General features: G+C 40.2%; 1 protein-coding gene across 2 annotated transcripts in view; it reads left to right on the plus strand.

The window, feature by feature from the left end:
• ARHGEF4 (Rho guanine nucleotide exchange factor 4) overlaps nt 1-26,824 on the plus strand; it is a 220,272-nt gene that overhangs the window by 27,878 nt on the left and 165,570 nt on the right. For both annotated transcript variants that reach the window (XM_086754340.1, XM_086754341.1), the window contains exon 3: nt 1,770-1,850. In XM_086754340.1, the coding sequence (XP_086610466.1) occupies nt 1,770-1,850 (81 nt within the window). The remainder of the gene's footprint in view (nt 1-1,769; nt 1,851-26,824) is intronic.

The following is a 26,824-nucleotide window of genomic DNA, read 5'->3' on the forward strand; positions in this document are numbered from 1 at the left end:
ACATAAAAAGCCAATGATGAAACACTATCTCAAGTAAAAAGAAGTCACAGCTGCTGCCTGGTGTAGTTGTACATAAAGAATACAGGGAATGAGGGAAAACTACTTGTGCTAAGTACTTATTTTGACTTTCCTTGTGATAAAAGAAGAGTGTAGTAGGAATCGGCTACCAGACTTGGGATCCATCTGTCCTAGCATATCCCACACTCTCTGTTGGTCGTGATGTGTGCTCTTACTGGTACAAGTTTCAGATAATCACTGAAGACAGAGACAAGAGTTTCAGTGTTTTTCAAATAGAGAAAAGTAGCAGCTCTGACCAGCCCCTAATGACTAAGCTCAGTTTAATTGTGTTTCTTGCTTTTCAGCTTTTCTCTTTCACAGTTTCTTTCACTTACTTTCCCTTTTATGTATACTGTTAGTTTCTCTGAGCAGAGATTTGCTCCTCTATCTCATGTTGAGGCTGAATTCAGCTGAAGACAGTGAGGTCTCTACTGCACTAACAGCAATTCTTCCTGTGGAAATACATGGGACTTCAGAGAAGCTGGAGCTTGATGATGCTTGCAATTGAAATATTATTTTAAGGTTTTAATATTTTATGTTGTAAAAAATCATATTGCATAAACAAACAAAGTGAGATATCTCCACAGTACAAACCTGGAGGATGTGAACACAAATATGTGACCTTCACCCTCATCGGATGCTCACAGAAGTCATTTTACATGATGGACCAGACACTGAGACTTTCTTCTTTGGCCAGATGATAAAGAAACTCTGCCCCCTGCATTCATCTCCCACAAAGATAACAAAACATTGCTTATGACCAGTTCCTCTCCCTCTAGAGATGTCACTCATGTAAAACCTGAATGTTTGTCTTTATTTCTAAAGTTTTCATAAAGACTTTGCATTGAACTTGGATGGGGTATGTATTCTCAGAGCTGAAGGCATTCTGCTGCTTGTTGCCTTCTTTTCAGATTTTTACTGAGAACTTCACATTTACATGCCCCTGATCCCTCTTGGTTTGTGTGTGACTGGTGTCTGATGATCAGGACAAACATGGGAGGCAGTGGGCAGCAACGTTATCTCCAGATGACTACAGGTTGAGGACAGATGGGATATGGGAAGAGTGGAAAGATAGGAAGATGAGAGAAGAACCAGTTAACCTCTAAGGCATGCAGAAAAGTATGTTCCTGTGAGTTACTAGAGCTATAAACAGCAGAAAAGTCTCTCCTCCTGGAAATCCATAGTGGTACCCAAGTGAAGCCACAGCTGCCTGCTGGCAAGGGACCAAGGGACTGTGCTCTTCTTCCTCACCAGCATGCCCTCAGTTCTTCGTAGCACACAAGGCTATAGAGACATTACCGTGCCTGACACTGTTACTTTTTCCCTCTTTTTTGTGCTTTGAACAATGATGATAAAGCCAAGTGTTAAGTGAGTATTGTCCATTCCTGTGTTGAGTGAACCATCGAACTTCTGAAAAACCCTTTATGTTATTTAATTAAAGACTGTACTCAAATACATAAGAGAACTGCTGTAGTGTCACACAAGTAATCTTAATTCTGGTCATTCTTAACGTTTGAGAGCTTGATTTTGCAACCAGAGTAATGTTCCTTTAACCTTATTTTGCATGCATGGTTTTTACTTAACTCAAGAAATACTTGACTTCCCCGCCCCCGCCATGGGCAGGTGAACTGAAAGCAATAGTACTGATGGCTCCTTGTTCCCTAAAACTCAAACTGATATTTTGTTTTCTTCCTTCCTATATCTCTGCACAGGTGTGCCAAGGACATGCTTTGAGAAGGACTACTGGAGAAACAGAAGAGAGTACTTCTGAGAAGAGACAGCTCCACATCCAGGTGCAGAGTCACTTCTGTTTGAGATGGGAATATGTTTTTATTCATAGTATAGTCAGAAGGGCTTCTTGTTTCTTTGGGGACTGGAACTAGTCATCTGTGTTCTACCAATTTAAAACAAATTCTGGCTTCTTTAAGTGGCAATATTTGGGTATCATGAAAAAACGTGCAGCAAATAATCTATTTCAACATGGTCTGGCAGGTGCCAGCTTGTAGTCCTTACAGCTGTCTTTAAAGAAATTTCAGGAAAATCCTTTAATGGAAAGCTAATTTTATAGCATAACCATTCTACCAAGCTCTGACGATACCGAGTATACAATTGTAAGTTCGCTCATTCCTCTTATGAAACTGAATTATGATATATTTTTAATTATATGATGGTACACTAAATATCATACGCAGTATAACAGAATGTAATTTAATGATTTGTGTGAAGACAATGCAACCTAAAAGTATTCAGCCCTTCTTAGGATTGTGTCCCACATCTATATAATAACTACAGCTCAAAAGCTCAAAGCAGCAGTGTAATTTTTTTTTTTTTGGCATAATTATGAGCTATGAGGAGTTAACTATTGTTTGATTCTGTCAAACTATGAGTTTCCAGAACTAAATCTTTTTTTCATATTAAATTGAGTTGATCTTGGATAAGTCAATGTCTCAGACATTGCACCTGGAGCCCTATTTGATGCTAATTTTACTAGTTCATTTTATTAGTTTGCCTGGAATTACATAGGCCTGTTTTATGAAGGTTAATAATGCTCTCAGAGCCCTCACACTTTTCTATATAATTCATGTACCTTCACTGTCATAGGATGTGAGTGCCTTGCATTCTTTGTGTTCGTTGTTCCATTGTAGCAATTCAAAATTAATTGGGAGCATAGAAGTCAAATGCTATACCCAGAGAAGTGTTAGGTAGGAATAAATACTTGAGTCCGAGGATATAAATCCTCAGAACTTCTGCTCAGTTACTGTGCAGCTGGAGTTGTTTGGTAAGTTCCCCAGTTCCTCACTATATAGTGGAATTTGTAAACTAGGTATTCTTCTGTTCGTCTTACTTGAGCTGCTTTATCTGATCAATGTTTTTATGGGCTTGGACTTTGCGTAGAGTGAAAGGCTTGTCAGGTGATGGTGGCTTTGCGTTCTATACAATAGCTCAGTAGTTAGAACACTTAGTCAGGACCCTTACCTTTCATTTCTTTCTTCCACACAAGGGTTAAATCCCATGTTTCTCACTCTTTGGAAGAGTATTCTTCCCCTCATAGCTCAACCATGTGTTGAACTGTTTTGCAGTGGAGTGTTCTTGTGCCTTCCCATTGAAACTGTTCTGCTCAACGTGTTATAATAAAGGATCAGCTGAAACACACAAAATCAAAAGATGACATTAGTCTTTAGTTGTTAGGACTGTGGAAGTGGAGATGGAAGGGAGGTGCAACAGCTATGATACGGCTTGTCTTTACTCTGTCTTTCCCCATAATTGCTCTACTTAAAAGCTTGGTCTAGTGTCTCCCATTTTGCTGCTTGAGTTTCTTATTTATTATATCTTCTTTCTTCCCAAAGTCATAAAGTACCTCAATTTCCATATGTGTATCTTTCCAGCTTCCTCTAATCTGGCTTTTGTCTATCTGCTGGCAAAAGTGTATCATATGAACTGGAGCTGAGCTTCCTAGCTATAAGAGACTTACAAGAACATCTTATGTATTGTTCTTCTAATATGAAATAAATGAAATTTATAGCAAACAAAATGGCAATGAAAGTGGCGATGCCAGTGGGACCATAAAAGCATCTGGCCAGTGAAGCTCCTTTCTGCCAGGTTCCCTTCCTTCCCAAGTCTGCTCATGGAGAAGTTTCACACATCACTTTTTGCAAATGTTTCCTCTGTAGCGAAAATTGACTCATTGTATAAGGCAAATTGCTCTGTTTAAGGAGGAGCACGTCAAAGGAGTGTATCTGTACTTGTGTGTGGTTCTATCTGGGACTTTTGGTGGGAGGCTTAAGTTGAGAAGAAGCCCAGTTTAGAACACAACTCAAAATGAAAAATAAACGTAGTCACTTAATTCCAAGTAAGGTTAAAAGGAAAGCTTGCTAGCCAATACTGTCAGTGGCCTGTTTGCCAGCTTATGTCCTTTTCTAGCAAGCAACAATGTAAAGTTATTAATATGAAATCTCTTCATTTAAGTTAAATTTAAACAGCCTGTAATTTTCTCTGTCAGTTTAATACACGTAAAATATTCTGCCAAACTGTGGAATTTCGTGCTGCAGACGCATAAAATTATCCTCTTCCCTGTGTTCTCCTAGCAAGAACAAGAACATCAGAAAACACCTCATGCATACTTACCTTTTAAAAAGTAAAGCTGGTTTCATAGAATTCCTGTCTAAGAAAATACCATTCTTCAAACATCCTGGTTGTTAAATGTTTCTATTTGCTCCCTGGGAAATTAAGTAGTAAAACAAGCTTGTGTGTATGTGAAACCAGCTATAGAAGGCTTCCAACTGAAAGTGAGTTGCCGACTTATAAACAGTCTTAAAAGGGTGGAGTTTTTCACAAAATGAAATAATTTGTTTGCTTTTAACATGGGAGCTGGTGATCCTTTCCTGTTGGAAAGGTATAGCAAGTATTTGGGGTGATGAGGACCTCAGCTGAACAGCTTCAGCTCACTGCCTTTACCTGATCGGGAAGGTGCTGACTTATAAGCAAGTTCAGATCTTGCAGACAGCATTGAGAATCCCTTGAACTCAAGAGGAATAGGTGATATTTCTGACATCTCAAGAATGGAGTAGGAGACTGTTCCTGGTGAGAGCTGTATATCATATTTAAAATCTGAAACATTTTATGAGTCCTGACCCCTTTTTGAAAATGGGGATCCTAAAAGCTAACTGTGAAATGACAGTTGAGATGATCAGCTGCTTAATGTAGATTTAAGAGCCTGTCTTTAGTTACTCCTGTTTGAAAATTTTGACTGATACTTACAGTCTCTACATATTCCTCTCCTCACAAAAATAAATTAGGTATCAATTGAAACCCACCATAGATATTTATGGTTTACCAAATTTAGGATTCATATGGAAACTATGCTTTCATTTATATTTAGGGCTCCCTAAGCAAGCAAATTTTTCTGGAGTAATGCTGATTATCTGTGGAACCTTATATGAAAATGTATGTGTGCTGAAGCCATATCTAATATCCTCATATCCCTCTCATTGATTTGCAGGAAATGGAAGGCATGGGCTTCAGCAATAGCTCCTGTCAAGGATGAGGTGTGCCGCATAGGCTTATGGGATATAGAAAATATTGTGAAAGAAATTAGTTTGTTTTTTCAATCCTCATTTTCCTGATTGTTGTCCAGGTGGATATTACCTACAAAACCTAGGATCCCTGAAATTAGAAGCACAAGTGCTATTAATTAAGATAAGGTTTGCATAGAGTTAAAATGGAAGCAAATCAGTCTTATGTGTGGTTTGAACTACTGGTAGGAGAACAAAAAACCTGAGCACCTCTCCTATGAGGACAGACTGAGAGAGTTGGGAGTGTTCAACCTGGAGAAGAGGAGGCTCTGGAAAGACCTTAGAGCAGCCTTTCAGTACCTAAAGGGGGCTGATAGGAAAGATGGGGAGAAACTCTTCAGCAGGACCTGTTGTGATAGGACGAGGGGTAATGGTTTTAAAATAGAGGGAGGTAGATTCAGACTGGACATAAGGAATAAATTTTTTACACTGAGGGAGGTAGAACACTGGAACAGGTTGCCTGGAGAGGTGGTGGATGCGCCGTCCCGGGAAACATTCAAGGCCAGGTTGGACGGGGCTCTGAGCAACCTGATCTGGTTGGAGAGGTCCCTGCTCCTTGCGGGGGGGTTGGACTAGATGACCTTTAAAGGACCCTTCCAACCCAAACCATTCTATGATTCTATGATAAAAACCTGTGCTGTTGTTGCTGACATAAAATGATTAGCTTTACTGCTCCTCTAATGTTGCCTTTGTTAGAAAATAAATATACTGAATTACTTAAGTAGCGATATCATCAAAGTGGAGATGTAGTTACTTGAAGATTTCAAACAAAATAGCAGATTTAGAGCAAGGAAAGAGTTGTCCAGAACTAAAATGGATTTGTTTACTTGAGGAAGGGGTCCAAGCATTAGATGATTGGAAGGTATTTAGTTTAATGAGACAATTAGAGGACACAGATATTTGTCTAGGTGGATGTATGACATTGGTCAATTTGCAAATCAGAATCATTTTTCTCAGTTTGAAATTGAAGTATCTATCCTGAATGGCTTATTCAAATATTTGAAAGCTTTTATTTTTTTTTTTTGCTATACAGTAGCTCAGCACAATGGTTGGTAGAAGAGTTTTAAGTGTTGTCATAGTGTTGTCAAGACATGAAGCAGCATGCTACTTTCCTGATGTATCACCACTGTTCTAGGATGTGTAAACTGAAGGGAACTTCTATTTGTAAAAAAGATTGTTGGGGTGAGATTTTCCTAAAAGCCAGCACATAGCTGAGGTGAGAGAAAAAGCAAGAAAATAATGTTAACATTAATTTGCACTGAAGGCAAATGGAGAGTACAGCAAACGGGAAGTTGGCTTCTTTCCGTGACGCTCTGTGGCTTTCTCTGTCCTGAAGCTGTGCAACTGGTTTTGTGTGCATGGAGCAGATGGGATATGACAGGCTTAATCTTGTTTTTCTTGATGTCGCTGACTCACCTGAGCTTTAGTACATGTGATTTGAAGCCCAGTGATTAAACAGCATGGACTGAAAGGGCATAAGGAATGAAATATCCTGTAAGTCAATGGAGTGCTGTTTCCAGCATGGTTTGGTGTATAGCTGACAGCCTGAGAAAATTAGCTCATCTTGTTTCATATCTTCTGCAAGCACATGAGTGTTTTCTTGGAGCCTTTTTTAGTCTGTATCATACTTTGTAGGAAAGAGCTGGTTTTGCGGAGAGCCAAAGGGAGCATCTGGCAGGCTATTAAACTAGTAAAAATAAAAACTAGTAGCTAACCCTTAATGACTCAGAAGAAAGCTTCATGTCCTGCCTTGATTTACTGCTAAATCATAGACAATCAAGCTGCCTTTCAGTCCAATTACTAGTGCCAGGCACACACAAACCACGTAAAGATCAGGATGCAATGACATCTTCTCAGTTTGCAACATTTCAATTTCTTTCCTGAACTGCACCTTTTGGGGCAGTATTCTCCCTTTTCTGCATCTTTTCTGCTTTTACTGCTGATTGGAAAGTGATTTTTTTGCCGGTTACTTCTGTAAAAGAGGCAGCCCAGTGCAGTGGACAGGAGCAAAAGTAATGATCAAAGCAGACTTCGTCATACAGATGGGTGTGCGCAAGCTTGAACTTGCCGGTACATAGCACTGCATTAGTGCATAGGCAAATGCAAGCCAAAATATTCACGTTGTCTTATACACACACTGTGTAGAATTTGGCCCATAACTGTAAAAATATTTTTAAACTATTCTTAATGGAATAACGTGGTTCAATTTCTTTTCCTTATACCTTGAGGTTTCAAAGGGATCTAAAACATTCAATAGCAGTGTTTGGCAAAAATAAAATGCAACATATCTTCTCCGCTTAGCCCATTTTAGAACATAGGTTTGTCAGATCTTCAGCTTTTTTCCTACCAAAGTTCTGCTGTTCGGAATGTTTAGCCACCCATTCTTTGGGCTGTACAGACAAAACAGCCTGGCGAATATGAATTCATTCAAGTGCATAATGCTCTACATCTCTGACTTTCTCCATTGCTTAGATCATCCAGATCTGATTTTTCTCTCTGGAGATATGGTAACTATTTTACTTTTATCTCATTGTCAGCTGTCAGCTCTTCTCAGATTTTCCATTTCTTGTCACAGAAAGTTGCTGTGAGAAGGTTTCAGAATTACAATGTAATTATTGTAGCTTTTTTGGGAAGCCAAAAAATGAAGAGTTTTGTAGGTTGGAAAATGAGATTAGTTTTGAGTTTTCATTGTTCCAGGCCTTTTCCCCAAGTAACTCCTAAGCTTTTCGAGCACAGGGACTCTGGACTGTAAATGGACTTCTGTTGTATGTGTGTCTCAGTGAGAATAATCAGTTGTTAAACTTGGCAAGTTACTGTTTTTTCTCCCCTGCTATGCTGAAATCCACCATTATTGTGGAACTCCTTACCTCAAGAACAGGAATGGTAGTTACCTCATTAAGGTATGCTTTTTCAATTCTCTGTTATTGTTTTTTTTGGACATCCTGCCATTTGGGCTCTTCTGGACAAGTTGTTCAATATGCTGATGGCAGAATGTAACAGGGAACATGAATCAAGTCTTACTCTGCCATGCCATTAAACAGTGAACAAATAGTTGTAGTCTTGTAGTATCTGGAAGAAAGAACCAACTTTTCTGACCCTGGAGTTGTAATAATGGTGTCCATTCAAGGTCGTTAGGAAAGCTTTATAACCTTTCAAGTTTTGAGGGGAAGTTAAAATTTTAAGTAGCCAGGTTTGTAGCTGTATGCATCCATTAGTGAACATTCTCATTTCTGGCAATTGCAGTTGCCTTGCACAAGATTTTGTCCCTCTCTTAAAGTCAGTGTGACAAACCTGGGTATTTGGCCAGTGACTGGGATGTTACTTGACCCATGATGTATCTGAAATATCTCAGATGCATGAATCTAAAAAGATCGTACTGTGAATAGACATAGATAGATACACGAGTTCTTACGATAACCTAAACTGTTTCTGTTAGCCTGAACGTAACAATATATTACCAAACTGAAAATAAGCTACATAAAAGTCAACAATGCAGATAACTGGAAAGGCAGTGAGTGCCAGCTGCAGGGAATGCCATTTTTATCTACTGGTTTGTGCTTGGCATTCAACAAGTGCAAATATCTGTTGGATGTCAGCAGGCAGAATTAGGAATACAGTGACAAGGCCTTATGATCTGTGTAAAATGTAAGTCACAATAAAAGAAGACAACATTAACAAAATTCCTACACTGCAAAAGCTGACTATATAGAGCCATTGTATATCAAATGTCCTGGGGCAACTGCATACTCGGTGTGCAGTTTAGCAGTTTAAGATTGTGTGATAGTTTTGGCACTGATGAACTGTGTTCTGAAATGTGTCTCTATTCCTTCCATAGGGCTAGCTGTCACATAACAACAACTCTCAGCTTGTTTTGATTTGTACATGCCCTGGCTTTTCTTGAAAACTAGAGCTGTGTAGAACCAGATCAATATCCCCAAGCTGTGCCTTTTGCAGAGATCATACAAAGGGCCTGTGTGCGTCGCAGCTGCAACAGAGGTTGGCTATATATGGTAGCTTTATCCTACCTGGAATAAATAACAGCCAGGGAAGTGCAGCTGTCTGATACCATGCAGCTGTCTGATATAATTCTGAGTTTCCCAGTGGACTTGTGCAGCTTGTGCTGAAGTGCATGTAGTCTCATCTTTATTATTGTTGCAGCATCAGTATAGCCTCCTAAGGAGTGCAACTCTACTGGCATATAAAGCAGGCCAGTATTATAAAGGATGAGTAGACGCCAGAGTATTTGATTTGGTATCTTTTTAACAAATGTGTTCAGTTTTCTAAGATTCATCTAATATGAACATGTCCCGGAGAGGAAATAGAGGAAGAGTAAAATTCCTGGAGGGTTGGAAGATTAGCGGCAGATACATGGTTACAGTTAGTCTCTTTCCGTTACACACGTGCATTGCTTGTTAATACTCCAAGTGCAACATGGATTTCTGCAGTCCTCAGCCGTATCACTGTTGGATGCACAGATGCTGTAAGGCACAGCAAGCTGAAAATCAGCAGTTGAGATGCACCTCCAATACCAGTTGTGTTCCCCATTAAGAAACACATTACAAGTCTTGTGATACTGATCAGTGGCTAAGGTTGAATTCTTAGGTGTTAATTTAATAGATACCAGCTGCAGAGTCAATACACACACAGTTAATCCTTGGAACACATATTAAATATATAACGGTGACTTAGAACAGCTCAAAAATAAATAGCATGAGGTTTTGGTGCCTAAGCCAGAGATTCCAACAGATAGTCTAGTGCTGTATCAGTTCTGCAGCTGTAACTGCATTTGTACAGCTTAATCCACTAACAGAGCTTTATTTTTGTTACACAAATTCATTAATTTGATCTTGAATACAGAGCTGAGGAAACGATGGCTACAGGAATAAGCTAGGTTGGTAATCTGTGAACTTCATCCTCTCTTCTTGCTGCACATTGCATTTGAAGCCTGACACAGCTTCTGTTGTCCAGTTGTAATTTTCCTTTCTCCTGTCTCAGTCATTTGCACTGATCAGGATGCACTACAATTCTGTAATATGAACTAATGAGCATTGCTGTTCTCCTGCCTGACAAGTTCAGGATTCTAAAATATTTGAGTTAATGTAATTTTGGGGGCTTTTGACAACTGCCTATAGAGGTGTTGCTATTTACCATCTGTAGCATGACTCAAATACCAGGTCATGGCTTGCATAACAATTGGTAGTAAGTTGCCAGAAGGAATTAATGCTAGTAACTATGTGTCTCTAACTCTTGCCAAGTGCCATGCCATGCTAGGAGCGAGATGCATACTTTTTTATTTTAATCTGATACTTTCTCATCTTTATTGGACTGTTTGTGCCTGGGGAGTTTCCAGGAAAAGAACTATTGGTAGAGACAGAGCAACACCTGGGTTTTCCGGTGGTGGGTAAGTGCCAATGCCAACCAACAAGTATGCAGCTAAGAGGTGGAGTGTGCCCAGTTCTTAGACATAAAGCTAGTTCTGAACACATATTGCTTGGATTCTCTGTCATTAGAACAAACTGTTGAGTTCTCTCCTATAGAATGAACTGATTGCAAGACAAGATTTTAAATATATTTGTCAAAAAAAAAAAGTCCTACTCAAAGGAGCCAAATCTAATACGGAGAAGTGAAAACCATAAAACCCAGGAAATCTTAGATATGATACAATACAGCAGGAAAAACACATACAAGAGGGCAGACACAGTGAATGTATGTTGAAGATAGGGTAGGAAATGTATGCTGTGATTTCTGGAAGAAGGAGTGCTGCCAGACCAACAAGGTAGGAAGCAGGAGAGCAAGTTGGTCATCATGCTGTATTAAAAATGCAAAGGAATGTTGTTTCTTATGCCTGTATACACAACAGTTTGGGCTGTTTGCTACAGGCTCAAAGGCTTGATCTGCATTGAGTATTTTCCACTGTAAAGTGTAGCAGTATGTGACAATAATGGAATACTTTGTCTATGGCTATACAATCTATTGTGTATTGTGTAGCTATTGTCTGTGTATGCACAATCTAATTACTTGTGCTACAAGTGAAATCATATTATTGCTAACAACACCTAGGTTGAAAACATGTTGGTTAACAAGAACAGCATGTTTATGTTAATCAAAGGAATAATTGTACTGAGAGTACAAGTACTTTGGGGTTTTTTTTCAGTTTTGAAGTAGTTCTTGACTGAAGAACTGGCCCCATCTCAAATAACTAACCTCATGATGTCACCCGCTTGGGAAGAAAGCCCTAGACTTTCTCACTCCCCAGAGATCAGCTGTGGGATCTCGTCAGAGAGCGAGACAGTAGTTTGTGGGAATTTCTCTGTTGTATCTATTCCTGGAGTGGTTTCCAAAGAGCTTTTTCTCCTCTCCATAAAGTACTCTGCCTCTGCCACACATATTGAACTTCCTGGATTATAAATCTGCATGTCTTGAGCCCTTGAAATAGTATAATTGTCTTAACCAGAATCTACCACCTAATTAAAGAGTACTGTCTTATTCCCTGTCTTATCAGATCTCCCCAGCGGCCTATTTTGATTGGTTCCAGTAGAGTCAGTCTCTCAAAGAGGGACAAGGACTCTGACGTGAAAGCAGTCTTTTAATAGCCTTGATATTTGCTCTTTCAATTTTCAGTCTTCCACCACATTGCTAATACCTAGTGCTGGTTTATGTCTCTTTCCGGCCATGTGCCTAATGGCTTGACACTGTAGAATTAGCCCTTCTTCTGGTATCACTGCGTCTCACCTTACTGTGGGTGCTAGCTCTTTCTATGTATCTGGGGCTGATGCAAAGACATGAAAATGGATTTTATGTCCAGTGCAGAGTACATTGAGAGTGATGCATTGGATTCTCATTTGCATCACAGTAATATTTCCAACCAGGCGGAGGAGGTTTTAACAGCAGACTTGAATCTGAGATAATGGTTATAGCTTTGAGATAGTTGTAATGAGTTCCTGAATAACATCAAGAATAAAAATAGTGAAACTCCACTTCATTACATCCTCTCATTTTCATCATCTACATGTGGTAGCACCCCTCTGCCATGCACCTGGCCTGGAGATTGTGGAGAACAGTAGGTCGAGAACCAGTCACGCTGCTTCTAACTAGGTGGCTACCAGCAGGACTTCTCTCCAGAAACAGGAGAGAAATCACAGAAGCCTACTTCTGCACTGTGTTCCAGTTTCCATTTGTTTGAGTTCTACTGAGCATATTTGAGAGCAGAATTGTAGTGTAGGACCTCAGTACTGCCTCTCCAGACTTTCTCTGGACTCAGTAAATTCTTACTGGTAATTCTGTTTGCAGGTCATTTCACTGGCTTTATTAGGGTCTAAGGCAACTACTACCCAGTTGTTTTTTAGCTCTTTACTGCAGGGGATTTTAAAATGAACAAGAATAAGATATTTTCTAAAACCATATCCATAGCTTCCTGTTGGACGAGGTTACCGGGCCTCTAATTCCTGCACCTCTGGCTTAGAAGAGACCTTTTGAGATCTAACCAGCTCTGAATTAACCTTGCAAGATGCATAGCAAGGCTGCTGTGTCTCATAGAATCATAGAATGGTTAGGGTTGGAAGGGACCTTCAAAGGTCATCTAGTCCAACCCCCCTGCAAGGAGCAGGGACATCCCTGACTAGATCAGGTTGCTCAGAACCTCATCCAGCCTGGCCTTGAACGTTTCCAGAGATGGGGCCTCCACCACCTTTCTGGGCAACCTGTTCCAGTGTTCTATAACCCGCATCGTAAAAAATTTTTTCCTAATTTCTAATCTAAATCTACCCCCCACTATTTTAAAACCATTACCCCTCGTCCTATCGCAACAGGCCCTACTAAACAGCCTTTCCCCATCTTTCTTGTAGGCCCCCTTGAGGTACTGGAAGACCGCTATCAGGTCTCCCCGGAGCCTCCTCTTCTCCAGGCTGAACAGCCCCAACTCTCTCAGCCTGTCCTCATAAGAGAGGTGCTCCAGCCCTTTTATCATCTTCGTGGCCCTCCTCTGGACCTTCTCCAGCTGGTCCATGTCCTTCTTGTGTTGGGGTCTCCAGAACTGGACACAGTACTCCAGGTGGGGTCTCACCAGGGCAGAGTAGAGGGGCAGAATCACCTCCCTCGACCTGCTGGCCACGCTTCTCTTGATGCAGCCCAGGATGCGGTTGGCCTTCTGGGCCGCAAGGGCGCATTGCCTGCTCATGTTAAGCTTCTCATCCACCAGCACTCCCAAGTCCTTCTCCTCAGGGCTGCTCTCAATCCATTCCCCGCCCAGCTTGTATTTGTGCCTGGGATTGCCATGACCCATGTGCAGGACCTTGCACTTGGCCTGGTTGAACTTCATGAGGTTGGCACGGGCCCACCTCTCCAGCCTGTCAAGGTCCCTCTGGATGGCATCCCTCCCTTCCAGCGTGTCAACGGCACCACACAACTTGGTGTCATCGGCAAACTTGCTGAGGGTGCGCTCTATCCCACCGTCCATGTCGCCAACAAAGATGTTGAACGGGGCCGGGCCCAACAAGGACCCCTGAGGGACGCCACTTGTGACCGGTCTCCACATGGACATTGAGCCGTTGACCACCACTCTCTGAGTGCAGCCATCCAGCCAACTCCTTATCCACCGAGTGGTCCGTCCATCAAACCCATGTCTCTCTAGTTTAGAGAGAAGGATGTCATGCGGGACAGTGTCAAAAGCTTTGCACAAGTCCAGGTAGATGATGTCAGTTGCTCGTCCCTTGTCCACCGATGCCGTCACCCCGTCATAGAAGGCCACCAAATTGGTCAGGCACGATCTGCCCTTGGTGAAGCCATGTTGGCTGTCACCAACCACCTCCTTGCTCTCCATGTGCCTTAGCATGGTTTCCAGGAGAATCTGCTCCATGACCTTGCCAGGCACAGAGGTGAGGCTGACTGGCCTGTAGTTACCTGGGTCTTCCTTATTCCCCTTTTTAAAAATTGGGGTTATGTTCCCCCTGTTCCAGTCATCGGGGACCTCACCAGACCACCACGACTTCTCGAATATGATGGCCAGTGGCTTGGCAACTTCATCCGCCAGTTCCCTCAGGACCCGAGGATGGATCTCATCAGGACCCATGGACTTGTGCACCTTCAGGTTCCTCAGATGATCCCGAACCTGCTCTTCGAGTACAATGGGCAGTGGCATAGTCTGGCCTCAGTCTTGGTTGAAGGTATCAAACTGGACTAAAGATACCTTCATCTGCCTGTGGGTATGGGACTGAGTACACAGTTACAAGCAGTGATATTTCTGCTCCCTGTGGCAGCACCAGCAACTGCCCGTGCATGCTTTGACAGAAATCAAGGCTGGTGCCTTTACTGATAAAATTCCTCTAAGAGTTTGATGCATGGCTTTTGCTGCTCAGATTTTCTTTATTGTTTTTCTTTAGAAGCTTGTAATTAAAATCAGCTTTTAGACTGTCCTGTCATGGAAAGCATAGCCTGAGAAATTCTAGCTTAGTTGCTGTTTGCTGATGTCCAGAACTACTGGGATTTTGTTCGCGATGGTGGCCAGTGGCCACAGAGATTTCTGGCTTAGCAGCACAAATGTTTACCCAGCTGAGTGCTGAGGCTGTGGTAAAGCACAGAAATACTTATCTCAGCTCCCAAAGGTGCAGTTTCCCATTATAAGCCCAAAATCTCTTACCTTCTATGAAGACAGAAAACCTAAATGCTTTGATTACAAGAGGGAAATTCAGAAGGATTTGAAAACTACTTGAACCAACATGCTAGGCTGCATTGAGGTATATTTTTATGATAATGGTAATCAAATGAACTGCCTAAGGGCAAATAAGCAATTACACTGGAGATGAAAGTGTCTGACATGATCATTCAGAAATTAGAATACCTGTTTGGTCACTTAAGTCGTCTTGCTCAGGCAGTTAGTGATGACTGCCTGCAGCATGTCCCTTACTGCCTAGGTCAGAGTGACAGCTTAAAGTCTTCACTGTTGGAGGTTTTTGTTTCAAATTGCAGAATTTCAAAATACGAGAGTCTGGGGGTATAAATTAAGGTTCCACCGAGCCATTGGCGTTGAATGCCTTTTTTAAAAGAGGATGATTATGTCTTTACTGACATGAAAACAATGAAATCTCTGGGCTTTGTATCTAAGGGGAAGACAACAAAGGGCAAAATTATTGTTCCTTTGAGGAATCTTACGGAAGTGTATGATGCCTTCAGAGGAGGGAAAAAGGCAGGCCCAGTCTGCGTCCTCACTTTAAGCTATGTACTATGCACACAAGATTTCTTGTGTTTGACCTTTGCAGCCATAAAGCTGAATGATATCAACATATTTTCTAACATTTAGTTGATTTGGAAGCCAACCTGATACAATCTGCATAATACCCAGCTGTGTTAAACGAATGGCACATGAAGTAGTCACTTCCACTTGTACAGTAGTGGAGTTCCAGTGCCACTTGTCTGCCTTTAGGGGATCCTGCTGGAAACCTCTGCAAGGTTTTAGTACCTAACTTTAGACAGATGTTTTTGGTTCGGGCATCCCATAGTGCCTGATCTGCTGAAGGCAGTGTCAGTTTAAACGGTAATTTTTGACTCTGGTGGCAAAAGGCAAAATGAATATTTTGTTCCATGAGTTAGTGACTGTTTTAAGCTGCTGTTCTTAAAAAGCAGAAAAGGCATGTAGATTTAGATAGTGTATCAGTAAGAAAAATGTCAACAGTGGCTGGCCTTGGGCACTTGAGGATTAACTACTCTGTCTGTACCAAAGAGAATAAATTCTCGTTGACTAAATGAAACCTCAGAATCGTACCCTGAAAAAAAGATCACCACGATTTTGCAAGTGAAGTTTAAGTTAAGGGATAAACTTGTCACTCTGAAAACAGACTTAGTAGTAGTGAACTCTTGAGAACCCATTGTTTGCATTTAAGGGGAGAGGGGAAAACTCTGAAAGGTTAGCTATGAAAAAAAGCCCATCTATTGGCAGTAGGCTTATGTTCTAGAAAATACAAAATTTTGGCCATCAGAAAGCTTTAGATTTAGATTTACAAATCAAAGTTACCATCAGGGACTTCTTCCTTAGACACAGGATAAAGGGGGGAGATCTTTTAGATGTTTGCAGATATTAAACATAAATTAATTCAGGTTGCAGATTCTCTTTAATGCTTTTAGGTCTGTCTGTAGTCATAATGCTCCTGTGCGGTGGCATGACGTTGGCTGGCTGCTGGACACTCACCCAGCTGCTCTCTCACTCCCCCTCCTCAACAGGACAGGGGCAGAAAATAAGGTGAAAAGCTCATCGGTTGAGATAAAGACGCTTACCAGTTACCGTCATGGGCAGAACGGACTCAGCCTTAGGAAAATTAATTTAATCTATTGCCAATTAAAGTAGAGTTGGATGGTGACAAAAAGACGACCAAAGCTGAAACACCTTCTCCCCACCCCTCCTCTTTTCCCCTCAAGGTTGAACTGCACTTCTTAATTCCTGATTCCTTTACCTCTCCCCTGACTGTCCCCTCACAGAGACCCCACAGCCCCGCTGCCACCACTGGGGCACAGGCACCTGGTATGACCTCTCTTTTTCAGGAAGGTAAAAGGACTTATGTAGCTCAGTAATGATATGTTAAGATACAGGTTCGCAACGATCTGTTTTCTAGAAACTTTCTTGCAATTCTGAAGTTTTGAAGAGCAGAGTTCCAGTAATAGTAGTGTGGTCTTTAAGGAATTGCAGGATTAAGGGAATACTGTGCAATTTGCACATCCTATGAGCTGGAGTAAACCAGTCCAAGAAACACACCAATCTGAGGGAAAGATCTCGGCTGAATTACGGAAAGGGAACATTCTTATTTCCAGCCCATGAACAAGTAGAGCGTGGAAGAATAGAGTGAGTGATGGACAGTTGAGCTTTAACCTTAATTTCAGAAAAGATAAGCCACTGAAAGGGGAGTCAGGTTCTTGGGGCAGCTCCCTTGGCCAGTGGCAATGACCTGCTTCTGGCATCTTGTTTGTGACGCAGACAGTTCTGTAGAAATTAGAAATACTTGTAGATAAAAATCAGGCAGCAAAAATCTGACTTTTCACCTCCGGAGGTTGATTCTTATTAAACCCCCTGTAATTCATATGTGACTAAAGCTTTATTTTCCTTTTGATTTGTGAAAAATAAATGCCAAGGCACCACAGAGCTGGGCTTCTCTTAGTGGGCATTTCCTTCTGCTCGAAGAGTCTGACGTCAGGGAAAGAATGCTTCAGTGGAACCTTGTGAGCGTAGCCCATTGAGTCAGTACCAGGAGAGGCATGCAGGAAATATGTCTCCCTGCAATTTCTTGAATAAGCAGAGTGTAAAAGAATGACAGTAATTTTAGAATAAATCATGAAAAGTAATCTTTCAAAGTAATTTAAACGTCAGAATTAACCAAAAAAAGCATTGAAGACTCATGAGCCAGGCCCATTTCCCTCCAAGGAGATTTGTTTAAAAGTAACATTGAATTTTTAATTGTTTTGAGACATTTTAGAATTTTTACCTGCGGTTTTCCTCCCAAATTGTGGGCCAAATGTTTACTTTAAATATTGCTGTATATATATAGTATTGACATGTGTATGTCTTTAAGACTTTTTTTCTTCATGCATCATAAGTGATGACAGGACCAATCTTCAATGAAACTGTATTGTCATTTGGCGAATCAAACCACAGACTATATTGCATTTGCACCCTATGTTGCAATTTAGAAATTATTGGCCTGATTTCTACCAGGTTAGGTGTGCCATTCCTTATGACTGTGTGTACTTAACTTACGTGGTTCCCACAGTGTCAGAAAAATTGTGTATGTGGTAAAAGATAGCTTCCTCTTCTAAAGTATTTAATTTATGCATGAATGTCTTATTGACATGTACTACCAAAATAATAATATTTCTGTTTGAAAAAGGCCAACAAGAAGAATGGCTGCTGGAAGCTATAGAGGGGTTGGCAGTATTGCAAATCCAAGGAAAGTGAGGGATGTGCTTACTGGTAGGTGGTGACACAGAGATCCCCGATTGCACAGAGGGAGTCAGAGTGTGTTTCACCTTAGAGCTACTGTTAGTCCTCGGTGGGTGCTGGGGCATCAGCCAGGGTGATAAATAAGTCATATATGAGTCAAATATAAGCCATAGTTAGGTTAAGAAAATAAATGAAAGCATGCAATATCAGGCTCTGTCTGACAGTTGCTGTAATGCAGAGTGATCTCTCTCTGAGAACTTCTTTGCGCTCTGTAGTTGTTATCCTTAATTCTAGGTGCATTGTGAGCAGACTGCCTGTAACTCAGTCTTGGCCACTACATTTTGATAACTTCTTTACTATGTGGCATAAATTGCATCTCTGTGTTGCTGAATGTTACTGAAGCACAGATAATCTTCAAGGGACTTTAAGTGAGGAAGAAGAAACTGAAATTATGTTTACTGTTCTGCATTTCAAAAGACTTGTTCTGCAATTTTTCCTTACCTTTAATGATAGTAGCTAGAAAGCTCATAGTGTGGGAGCCTTTGCTTTTAAATGCTGCAGCAAGCGTAATACGCACTGATTGAACTTGCGGTTGGCAAAAGCAAAAGCTGAGGGGGATGTAAGGGAACATGTGCTGTCCTTTGTAGTTCCAGTTCTTTTAGAAGCACTCACAAATAGCTTTAGTTTCTTTAGCAAATACAATGGCATCATTCTGGGCATGCCTAGTAGAAGTGTTCTGGGGCTAGTAAACTGTGAACAAACCTGTTTGCATTGCTGTACTGTGCAGCGCAGCACAGATAAGCCCTAATTGTTATGCAACTCCTTAGCATAAGCTCCTGGCATGGCTCATATGCTTCCCTTGTACTAAGACCGTCCAAAATAGCAACAAGAAAGCATGTAACTAAAGACACAGCAGGAGTGTAGGAATTCACCCAGGCCTTGGATATTCTAAAGATTGAACAATTCCTCATTTTAAACCTTCCAAAATGCTAAGCATAATGTATTTTCTTCGGAGCTTCTTCAAGGTAAGTGATTTCAAACTTTTCCTGAGTGTGGGAGTTTGTTTGGTTTAGTTTTACTTTGACAAGGGAGAAACTTAGATTTGAAGTCCTTGTACAGGAATGTAGAAAGTAGTTTTCTTGAGAACTGATGCCCAATGAGTGAGTGCACTCACCAAGTTTGCAATTTGCTTTGCTGTGTTAACATTTGATTTGTAGAAAGTGGTTGTTTTCTGCTACAATAAAAAGGAAACACTTGTTGTGAATTTATGTTGAGAGATCGTTATGTGATGAAAACACAAAATTTATGATGTAAGCCACATCCATCAAGGGGGAGTTGTCAGCTGTGCAAGATGCATTTTATGAGGCAAAATCAAATTATAACTAATTTTTATTATGTTTTCCTGAAGTATTTGCTGTATTTTAAACATGCCAAATTGAGCAATTGAACACTACAATCAATGAAAATATTTTAGGTACAAAATAATTTATAAAATGTTGCTGATAGGTTTATGGTTTTTATGTTTTATTAAAACAACCAGATCAAAAATCTGATCTTCAATGATGCTGAGTAATTCTCTGGGGATAGTTTTATTTTCTCTGAATCTAATAAATTCTGCAGTTCAATGACTGAGGTCCTGCTACTGTCTGCTCTTGGACTGAAGTAAGATCTGAGTTCCAGCTGTGGCTTTCACCCTGCTCAGAACTGCTGCACAGTAGTGTTGCAAGTGCAGCTTGTGCTGCGGGTTTCGTTAGGAGTGTGCACTGTGAAATGCGTGGATTTGGAGAAGTGTGGGTCAAAGGAAATGAAAGTTTAATCCAATTAGTGAATATTGGATTATTCCGTGATCTAAAATGTTAGAATTTGAAGTGCAATAGAGAATTATGCCAACTTAGAAGAAAAATACTTAAGGAATAGAATAACTGTGATCAGCTGAAATCCAGCTTCCCATTATGTTGTCACTAACACGTTTGCATGCCAAACTACTTCTTGGTAAAGTATATTGCAGGATTGCAGCTGTAGTGTAAAGTCAGCAGTGAATCTCAACCCAGAGTTGCTCTGTGGAGACCAACTGCTCTTTGAAATAAATGTGAGAAAAGGTTTAATTTTGGTTCTAAAACATGCATCTACAATTAGCACCTGGAACCACCCGATGGTTCGTAGAAAACCAGTAGCACTTGTAAGTAGAAGGTGGGCCTCATTTTTGGCAACCTGCCTTAGGGAGACTGTGTGGAGCTGGTCTTAAAAATTACCTGCATTTGGGTTTAAAATATCTACTTAGCTTTTTCTGAGTTACTTTGTTACTCTAAAGACTGCATTCTTTGGGAGATAAAAGCGAGGGACAGAAAAAAATACAATGGGAAGGTTTTTCTCCGTTACTAGGATATGGCTATTGACTCATCACAGTTGCATTGCTGTTTTATTACATGACAAGCCTTGACTTTGAAAAACTTTAGTGTAAAACATGCTGCTAAAGTGTATATAATATCTTACTCTAAGGTGGGAGAGTATATGCTTCTCAGTACTTAAGAGTGTTTGGGTTTTTTTTGTACATAAGGATCAGACATCTACAACCGTGTTAAGACACTAGTGTTTGAGAAAAACAGGACTGAGTAAAACTGGCAGCTGTCAACTGTATTATGATGATTACTGGAGGCATTCTGAAGATAATCTTTTTAGTTTTTAACAGCTTTGTGCCATCTCTGTTCATTTCACTTTCAGTTGGTTTCAGAGATTGGCAGAGGTCAGTTTATATCTATGACTTTAATTTTGCATTCATTAATTTAAATCTAACAGCTAAGTCAATCAAACTTTGTCTGAAATTGAAGTAAAATTAAGACTATTTTAATTACAGTTTGTCCATTATTTTCTGTGAAGTTTTCTTGAAATAGAAAGCTCTAAATTGAAAGCTGGTCAAAACACAGTATACCTAGAGGTCTGTTTTACAGATCCTGCACACTGTGCTGCACTTTGATATTTTTTTTTTTTTATTTGAGTCGACCTAGAATGACCCAAATAGCTTGAAATGCAATTTGAGGTATTAGCCATATTTATCAGGTTTTAGCTCCAAAGATCCCCATATCCACACGTGGGAACTTTAAAAGTATCACCCTCACCTGACTGGAAAGAAAAAGTAGCCTGGGACAAACAGCGCCTGGGCCAACAGGGCTTTGGGATGAGTGCTGCTAACCCTATGGGAGAGTTACTGGGGTGCCTCCTGTCTGTCTCTGAGCCTTGCCTCAGCTGCTACTGCTGATGGGAAGAGCAGGAAGAAGAAGGAATAGCGTTACCTGTCTAGGAGGGACTTGGAGCTGGGTGCAGGGTTGATAGAGAAGAGCTTGGGACCCCCTGCCTGCCCTCCTGTTTCTGGCTGGATGGCTTTTGTAGCACAGAACTATGAGTTTGTGATGTGTAACTGTGCAGCAGTATCACATTTCCTTTCACTGCCTGTTCAAAGTAGACAAAAAATTGCATGCACATCTGATCCTGTGAAGATGTATCGGCAGAGATAGCCTGTTATATCTCGACCGATCAAGATTTTTATCTTACATAAGAATCCATTTAAAGGCTTAATATGCTTATCTTTGGTTCTGCCAAGAGAAATGGGAACAGATATTGAGGTGGTTGTGGATGCACAACTGAATTGCTTTTGGCTGATGCTTTTTCTCACTAATTTAAATAAATCTCCAATTAAAATATTCTATATGTCTGTTCACTTGCCTTGGTGTGAAAATACTTGGTTTTCATAGAAAATCTGTTGACATCAATGTAACTCCTTATTAAATGAATAATCTTATAAACAGCTCAGATGAGCCATAATTGGTCAGTTTTTGAGAAGTGCAACAGAGAAGTTTATGGAAGTATATTATTGTTTTCTTTCACTTCAAAACCAGAAATTGCTGATTAACACTGCTGTCTTTTATAATGATGGCCATAATAAGAATCATGTAATCACTTACGGCATGGAGCATTTCAAAACAAGCAGCCTGTTGCAGTCATTTTCAATTCCTGTCTAATACCACTGGTACAGCAGTAAACAAGGCATGATGCAGATTTGCCACTAATACCTTTAATACCTCTAAAATAGTACACCTATTGTTCTCTCTGAACCAAAGCTCCAGGCCACTAATACCAGCTAAACAATTCCTGGCCAGTTTAAAAGGCCAGTGTGTGCCTGAGCAGTGATTGCTGCAGTCGCCAGTTGTGGGCAGAGCTTTTGGGAGCCCTGTTGCTCCTGTCATATGAAACAGGATTGCACAGCTGTGTAACATTCTAAATTCATACCAAATTGAGTGTTCAAAGTGTCATACATTTATCTGACTTACTGGCCACAACTTTCTTTTAATTCTGCTCAGAAATATTTGCCATCTGCTTGGTTAGTTTTTGCAGCCCGTCCAGCTTGGATTTTGGATCTGAACCTAACTTTGCTGGTTTTCTCTTTGAACAATATGCCAAGCTTGCATTTACATGAATCAGACTGAAGAGTTTGTTCACAATATATGTGTTTCTCTGAAGGGTTTTTGTTCTCATTTAAGAAATCAAATGCCACATTTGCAGTAGTTTTAGGCCTTGCATCTCTTTCACTAGATAGTCACCTATCCTGGAAGGTTAGGTTCCCTCCTAAACTTTGCTTTAGTTCCTTTTTTTATGACCATCAGTCCTTTAGCTCAGTTAATCTTCGTTAGTCTCAGTCTTGGCACCTGTAAGATACCTGTGAAATGAGCACTAAAATAATGTCTGGTTATTCTGCTCTGAGGGTCAGGTCCTTTTTTTCCTTCTAGTGAAACTGTAGCAGAGATTTCTAAACAAAGTTCTAATTTCAGGCGGACCTGTGCCAGACATTTGCATAGAGGCAGGGACCCTGCTGAGTGGGCATTCCCTTGAAAAACTCAGAATGCTGTCTCATTGAAAATGTACCTTGCTATCTGCAAAAGCATTGGCTCCCCTGTATGCGGCTGTAACACTGCTATTGCATGGGGCCGTGTCTTGAATGTACCACGTGTAGCTGAATAGTAACTGTGGCTATTGCAGGTTTTGCCTAAACCTAAGGAATCACTGTAATATGCAGCTGTTTTAAAAATGTGTTTATCAGTTGTTCATCATCTAATCCAGGTGATTTGGTGTACTAATGTGATCTTTAAGCATGCTCAGCTCTCAGGCAAGCAGATATGGTGCAGGTATCTTGGCAGTGCCTGGACCTTTGGCACCCTGTGAGTGTGTGGAGTCTCGGGTTTCAATCTTCTAGGTATCAAGGTCATCCTGTACAGTGGGATTTCTGAGCACTAATGCTGCAGCTTTCTAAATAGCAACAAAAAGTATAAAGAACAGTGAAACAGAACATTTCATTGTTGGGTGGGAACTGCTTTCTTGCAAAACTGGCTGAAGAAGACAGTCAGTGTTTAGTTAATGAACTTCTTTTCACATAAATTAAACCAAGCCAATATTGAGCTGGAGTTAAAATGACAATCGTACAATGTCAGCTTAGATCTTATAGTAACATCTATAGCAACTCATACTACCAGAGTAACAACTCTGCAAGTAATACCAGAATACACACCTCTTCATTAAAAACTTAAAGAGGACTCATTAATGTCTGATTTAATATGCAAAACAAATTTCTGTGGTTGCATAGATGGTTGTAAGAACCTCTGGGTTATATATACACGTAGAATGGATATTGTAGTCAATGCTGTGAATATGTGTTCTTTTAAAAATAAAAAAAAATTTGCTTTAGTTTTTAAATGGCTTTAAAAACACAGATATTTTAGGAGCATAAATTCACATGTAAAACACCTCTGTGAAGGTCTTGCTTTCAGGGGAACTGAGATAGCTGTAGATGAACACTTTTCAACTGAGGTAACAACGAACTCTTAATTTTGCTCACAGAAAGTAGGAGGCTTTGATTTAAGTGTGTTTTCCACTGAGACAAGGAGTACGATGACCAGAGTTAAATTTTCTAGTAGTAGCTTGGATACTAAGCAAGAATGGAAATTTGTATATTTTATTCTTGCAATGGCTTCCATCTAAAAAGCATTAAATTGTTTCCTGAAACTGAATTAAGCTGCAGAGTATATGACAAATCATCAGGATTGGGAATCTCTTATCCTATACAGTTATCTTGTACCTTATTAAACCAAAAATGCTGCATAGTGCATGGCAATGGGCAGTGTAATGGAGAAAAAAGTGCTGCAGTACGGGAAAGAGTGTGATAGAGATTAAAGTACAGAAGCTATCAATTTCTATATCAAAAGCAAATAAATTGATGGGATTTAACGAAGAGCTAGTTCATGTATCAGAAGATTAAAGAATTAGCCTGAAAACACTATTAACTGAAACATGGAATGAGGTTTGGATCATTCATAGCTATTGTGCCAGTGAAGATAGGCTTGTAAGGTAACAAAGTGTCAAATGAACTCCCACTGTTTTTAAGGAGGGAATTTATTTTTTCCTGGAAGAGGCTTAAGGACATATAAAGGGAAAGGCAGAACTGCTTAGTATGCAAAGTATCTAAATAATTAAAAGACAGAGTCTCTGAAGCATTAATGAGTCTTTGACAGTAATGGAAACTGGAATTAATGGCAGGCAGGTAATTCCTGATTAACCTGCCTGTATGTATGTAAATTAAAAGGGGTGATACACACACACACACTCTGCATCTGAAATACTGCTGCGGGAGTTGTCTTTGTCTGCAATACAAATGCTGTTATCAGTCTAGGAGGGATGGAAGCAAATTCTGCATCCAAATAATTAGCATTTGTGATTAATACTTATTTCAGCATGTAGCTGTGCCTGTCACTTTTAAGGCAGGACAGACTGATCCATGACTTACATTGCAGAGGTTGTCCACTAAAATACGCGTGTAACAACGAGTGCAATTATAATGCATGCATTGACAGGAATTAACAGATGTATCCATTTGCTCAGACCTTTACTTTAGAGGAGGTGCTAAGTGAGATTACATTTGATGGAATCACTTTGATTTCTTGGCCACTAGGATTCTTTATAAATTGCATCTCAATATGTGACAGCATAAATTGTTTGTAGGATCTAGGTGTTCCAATAAAAGTAGTATCTTATGTTTTAGAAAATAAAATATGGCCCATTAAGAGAACAGATGTGAAAAATGAGGTCCAAGGGTGAAGAGTGGTTTGCTTACAGGTAAAATTGTGGGAAAAGTCCTGAAGGTCTTGGTCAGCTTTTGTGTAATCAGAGCTCATGTTATGTTGAGATCAAGTGGCCAGTGGTACCCAGTCAACAGTTTCCCAGATCACCAGAATTGTGACATAGTGGGCTCTGCTCCAAAGAATTCAAGCTGCTTAGGAGTCACAATTTTCTTTTGTCTTCAGAGGTGGAATCCTGCACAGCTAGAATAGGGCTTGCTGCTGAGAAACTTCCAGTAACATTATTGAGGTCATACAGAGGAGTATATAATTGCTTAGATAAGCAGAGGTTCAATTAACATGATTGCAATCTGGTACCACTTAAACAGTGTTCCTTAAGAAAAGAATTTCACCCTGTACACAACCTATAAATGAAGAATGAAAATCTGTATGATTAAACCAAACCACAGAGTTAAAAATTACCAGGACCTAAACATAGCCTTAGGTTCAACTTTTGACCCTGCAAGAATTATTGCCCAAATAAAAATCCCAGGAGACAAGACAAGTATTTACATCAGATTGATTGTCAATTACTGTTTCTGTGGTTTTATGCAAAATGCAAGAAGATTATTAAAATAATGAACAGTTCCTTGCAACAGACAAGCACTCCTTGAATAGGACAGCCTTGTTCCAGGCACCTCAACCAACTAGGGCTGCAGCCGATGGAGGCATTTTAAACAATTAGCTGAAATGCTTCACAGCTAAACCAGCATCTTTCAGATCACACACATAAAAATAAAGATGAAATACTGGAGTGTTCTTGAGAGTCCTCTTGCTAAGATTCAAGGTGGAAATTCAGGTCTTGCTAAGATTCAAGGTGGAAATTCAGGCAACGCTTCCTCCAGCAATGAATGACTCCTCCTTCTTCTGAGTATACCACTTCCCTGTCTCAAACCTCCTCTGCTGAGCCAATTTTCTATGGTGATGGTAAACAGGTGGGGGCTAATGAGCAATCTGCTACTCTTGGAAATCTCCCGTGGTAGGCTGGCCACAGACATTCACACAGTGCCTGCACGTGGCAAGTTGAGGACAGCATTTACATTTGAGTGAAATGCTACTTGATCACGTATGTGACCTTTCTGAGAAAAAAAAAAAATACATGACAAATGCTTTTCCTCTTTAGTGCAGTCTCGTAAGCATCTCTGCTTCTCTGGTACTAAAAAATTATTTCAAAAACAGTATTGTGGTCACGGAGGATGTTGGATAAGCCTTGTTTGCAGAGCCTAGCTGTATCTAATGACTGAGAGTTAACATTTTGAATAGACAACTCTCTGATCAAGCTTACATTATGACCTTTCCGGTTTTAAGTGCAACTTCAACGAATCTGTTTATAGCAGGTGAGCATTAAGGCTTGTGTATTCCCTGTACTTATGAAGGAGGTCAGATATAATAATTTAAGAAGCAAATAGCCAGTTGTATGAAAAAACCCAAAGTTTTAATAAACATCCTTTGAAAAGCAACAACAACAAGAATTTGATGCATTAATAGATGAGCATTCAAAAATTAGCAGATAGAAATTAAGTTAAAAATTTCTGGGAAGGGAAAAAAGTCTTTCAGTTCACAATGTGTCCCTGTTAATGGAGATAAGCTTGTGCCACTTACATAAGGAGTGAATT

The sequence above is a fragment of the Chlamydotis macqueenii genome, chromosome 9 (genome assembly GCF_036417535.1).
Source record: "Chlamydotis macqueenii isolate bChlMac1 chromosome 9, bChlMac1.mat, whole genome shotgun sequence".
NCBI classification, from domain to species: Eukaryota; Metazoa; Chordata; class Aves; order Otidiformes; family Otididae; genus Chlamydotis; species Chlamydotis macqueenii.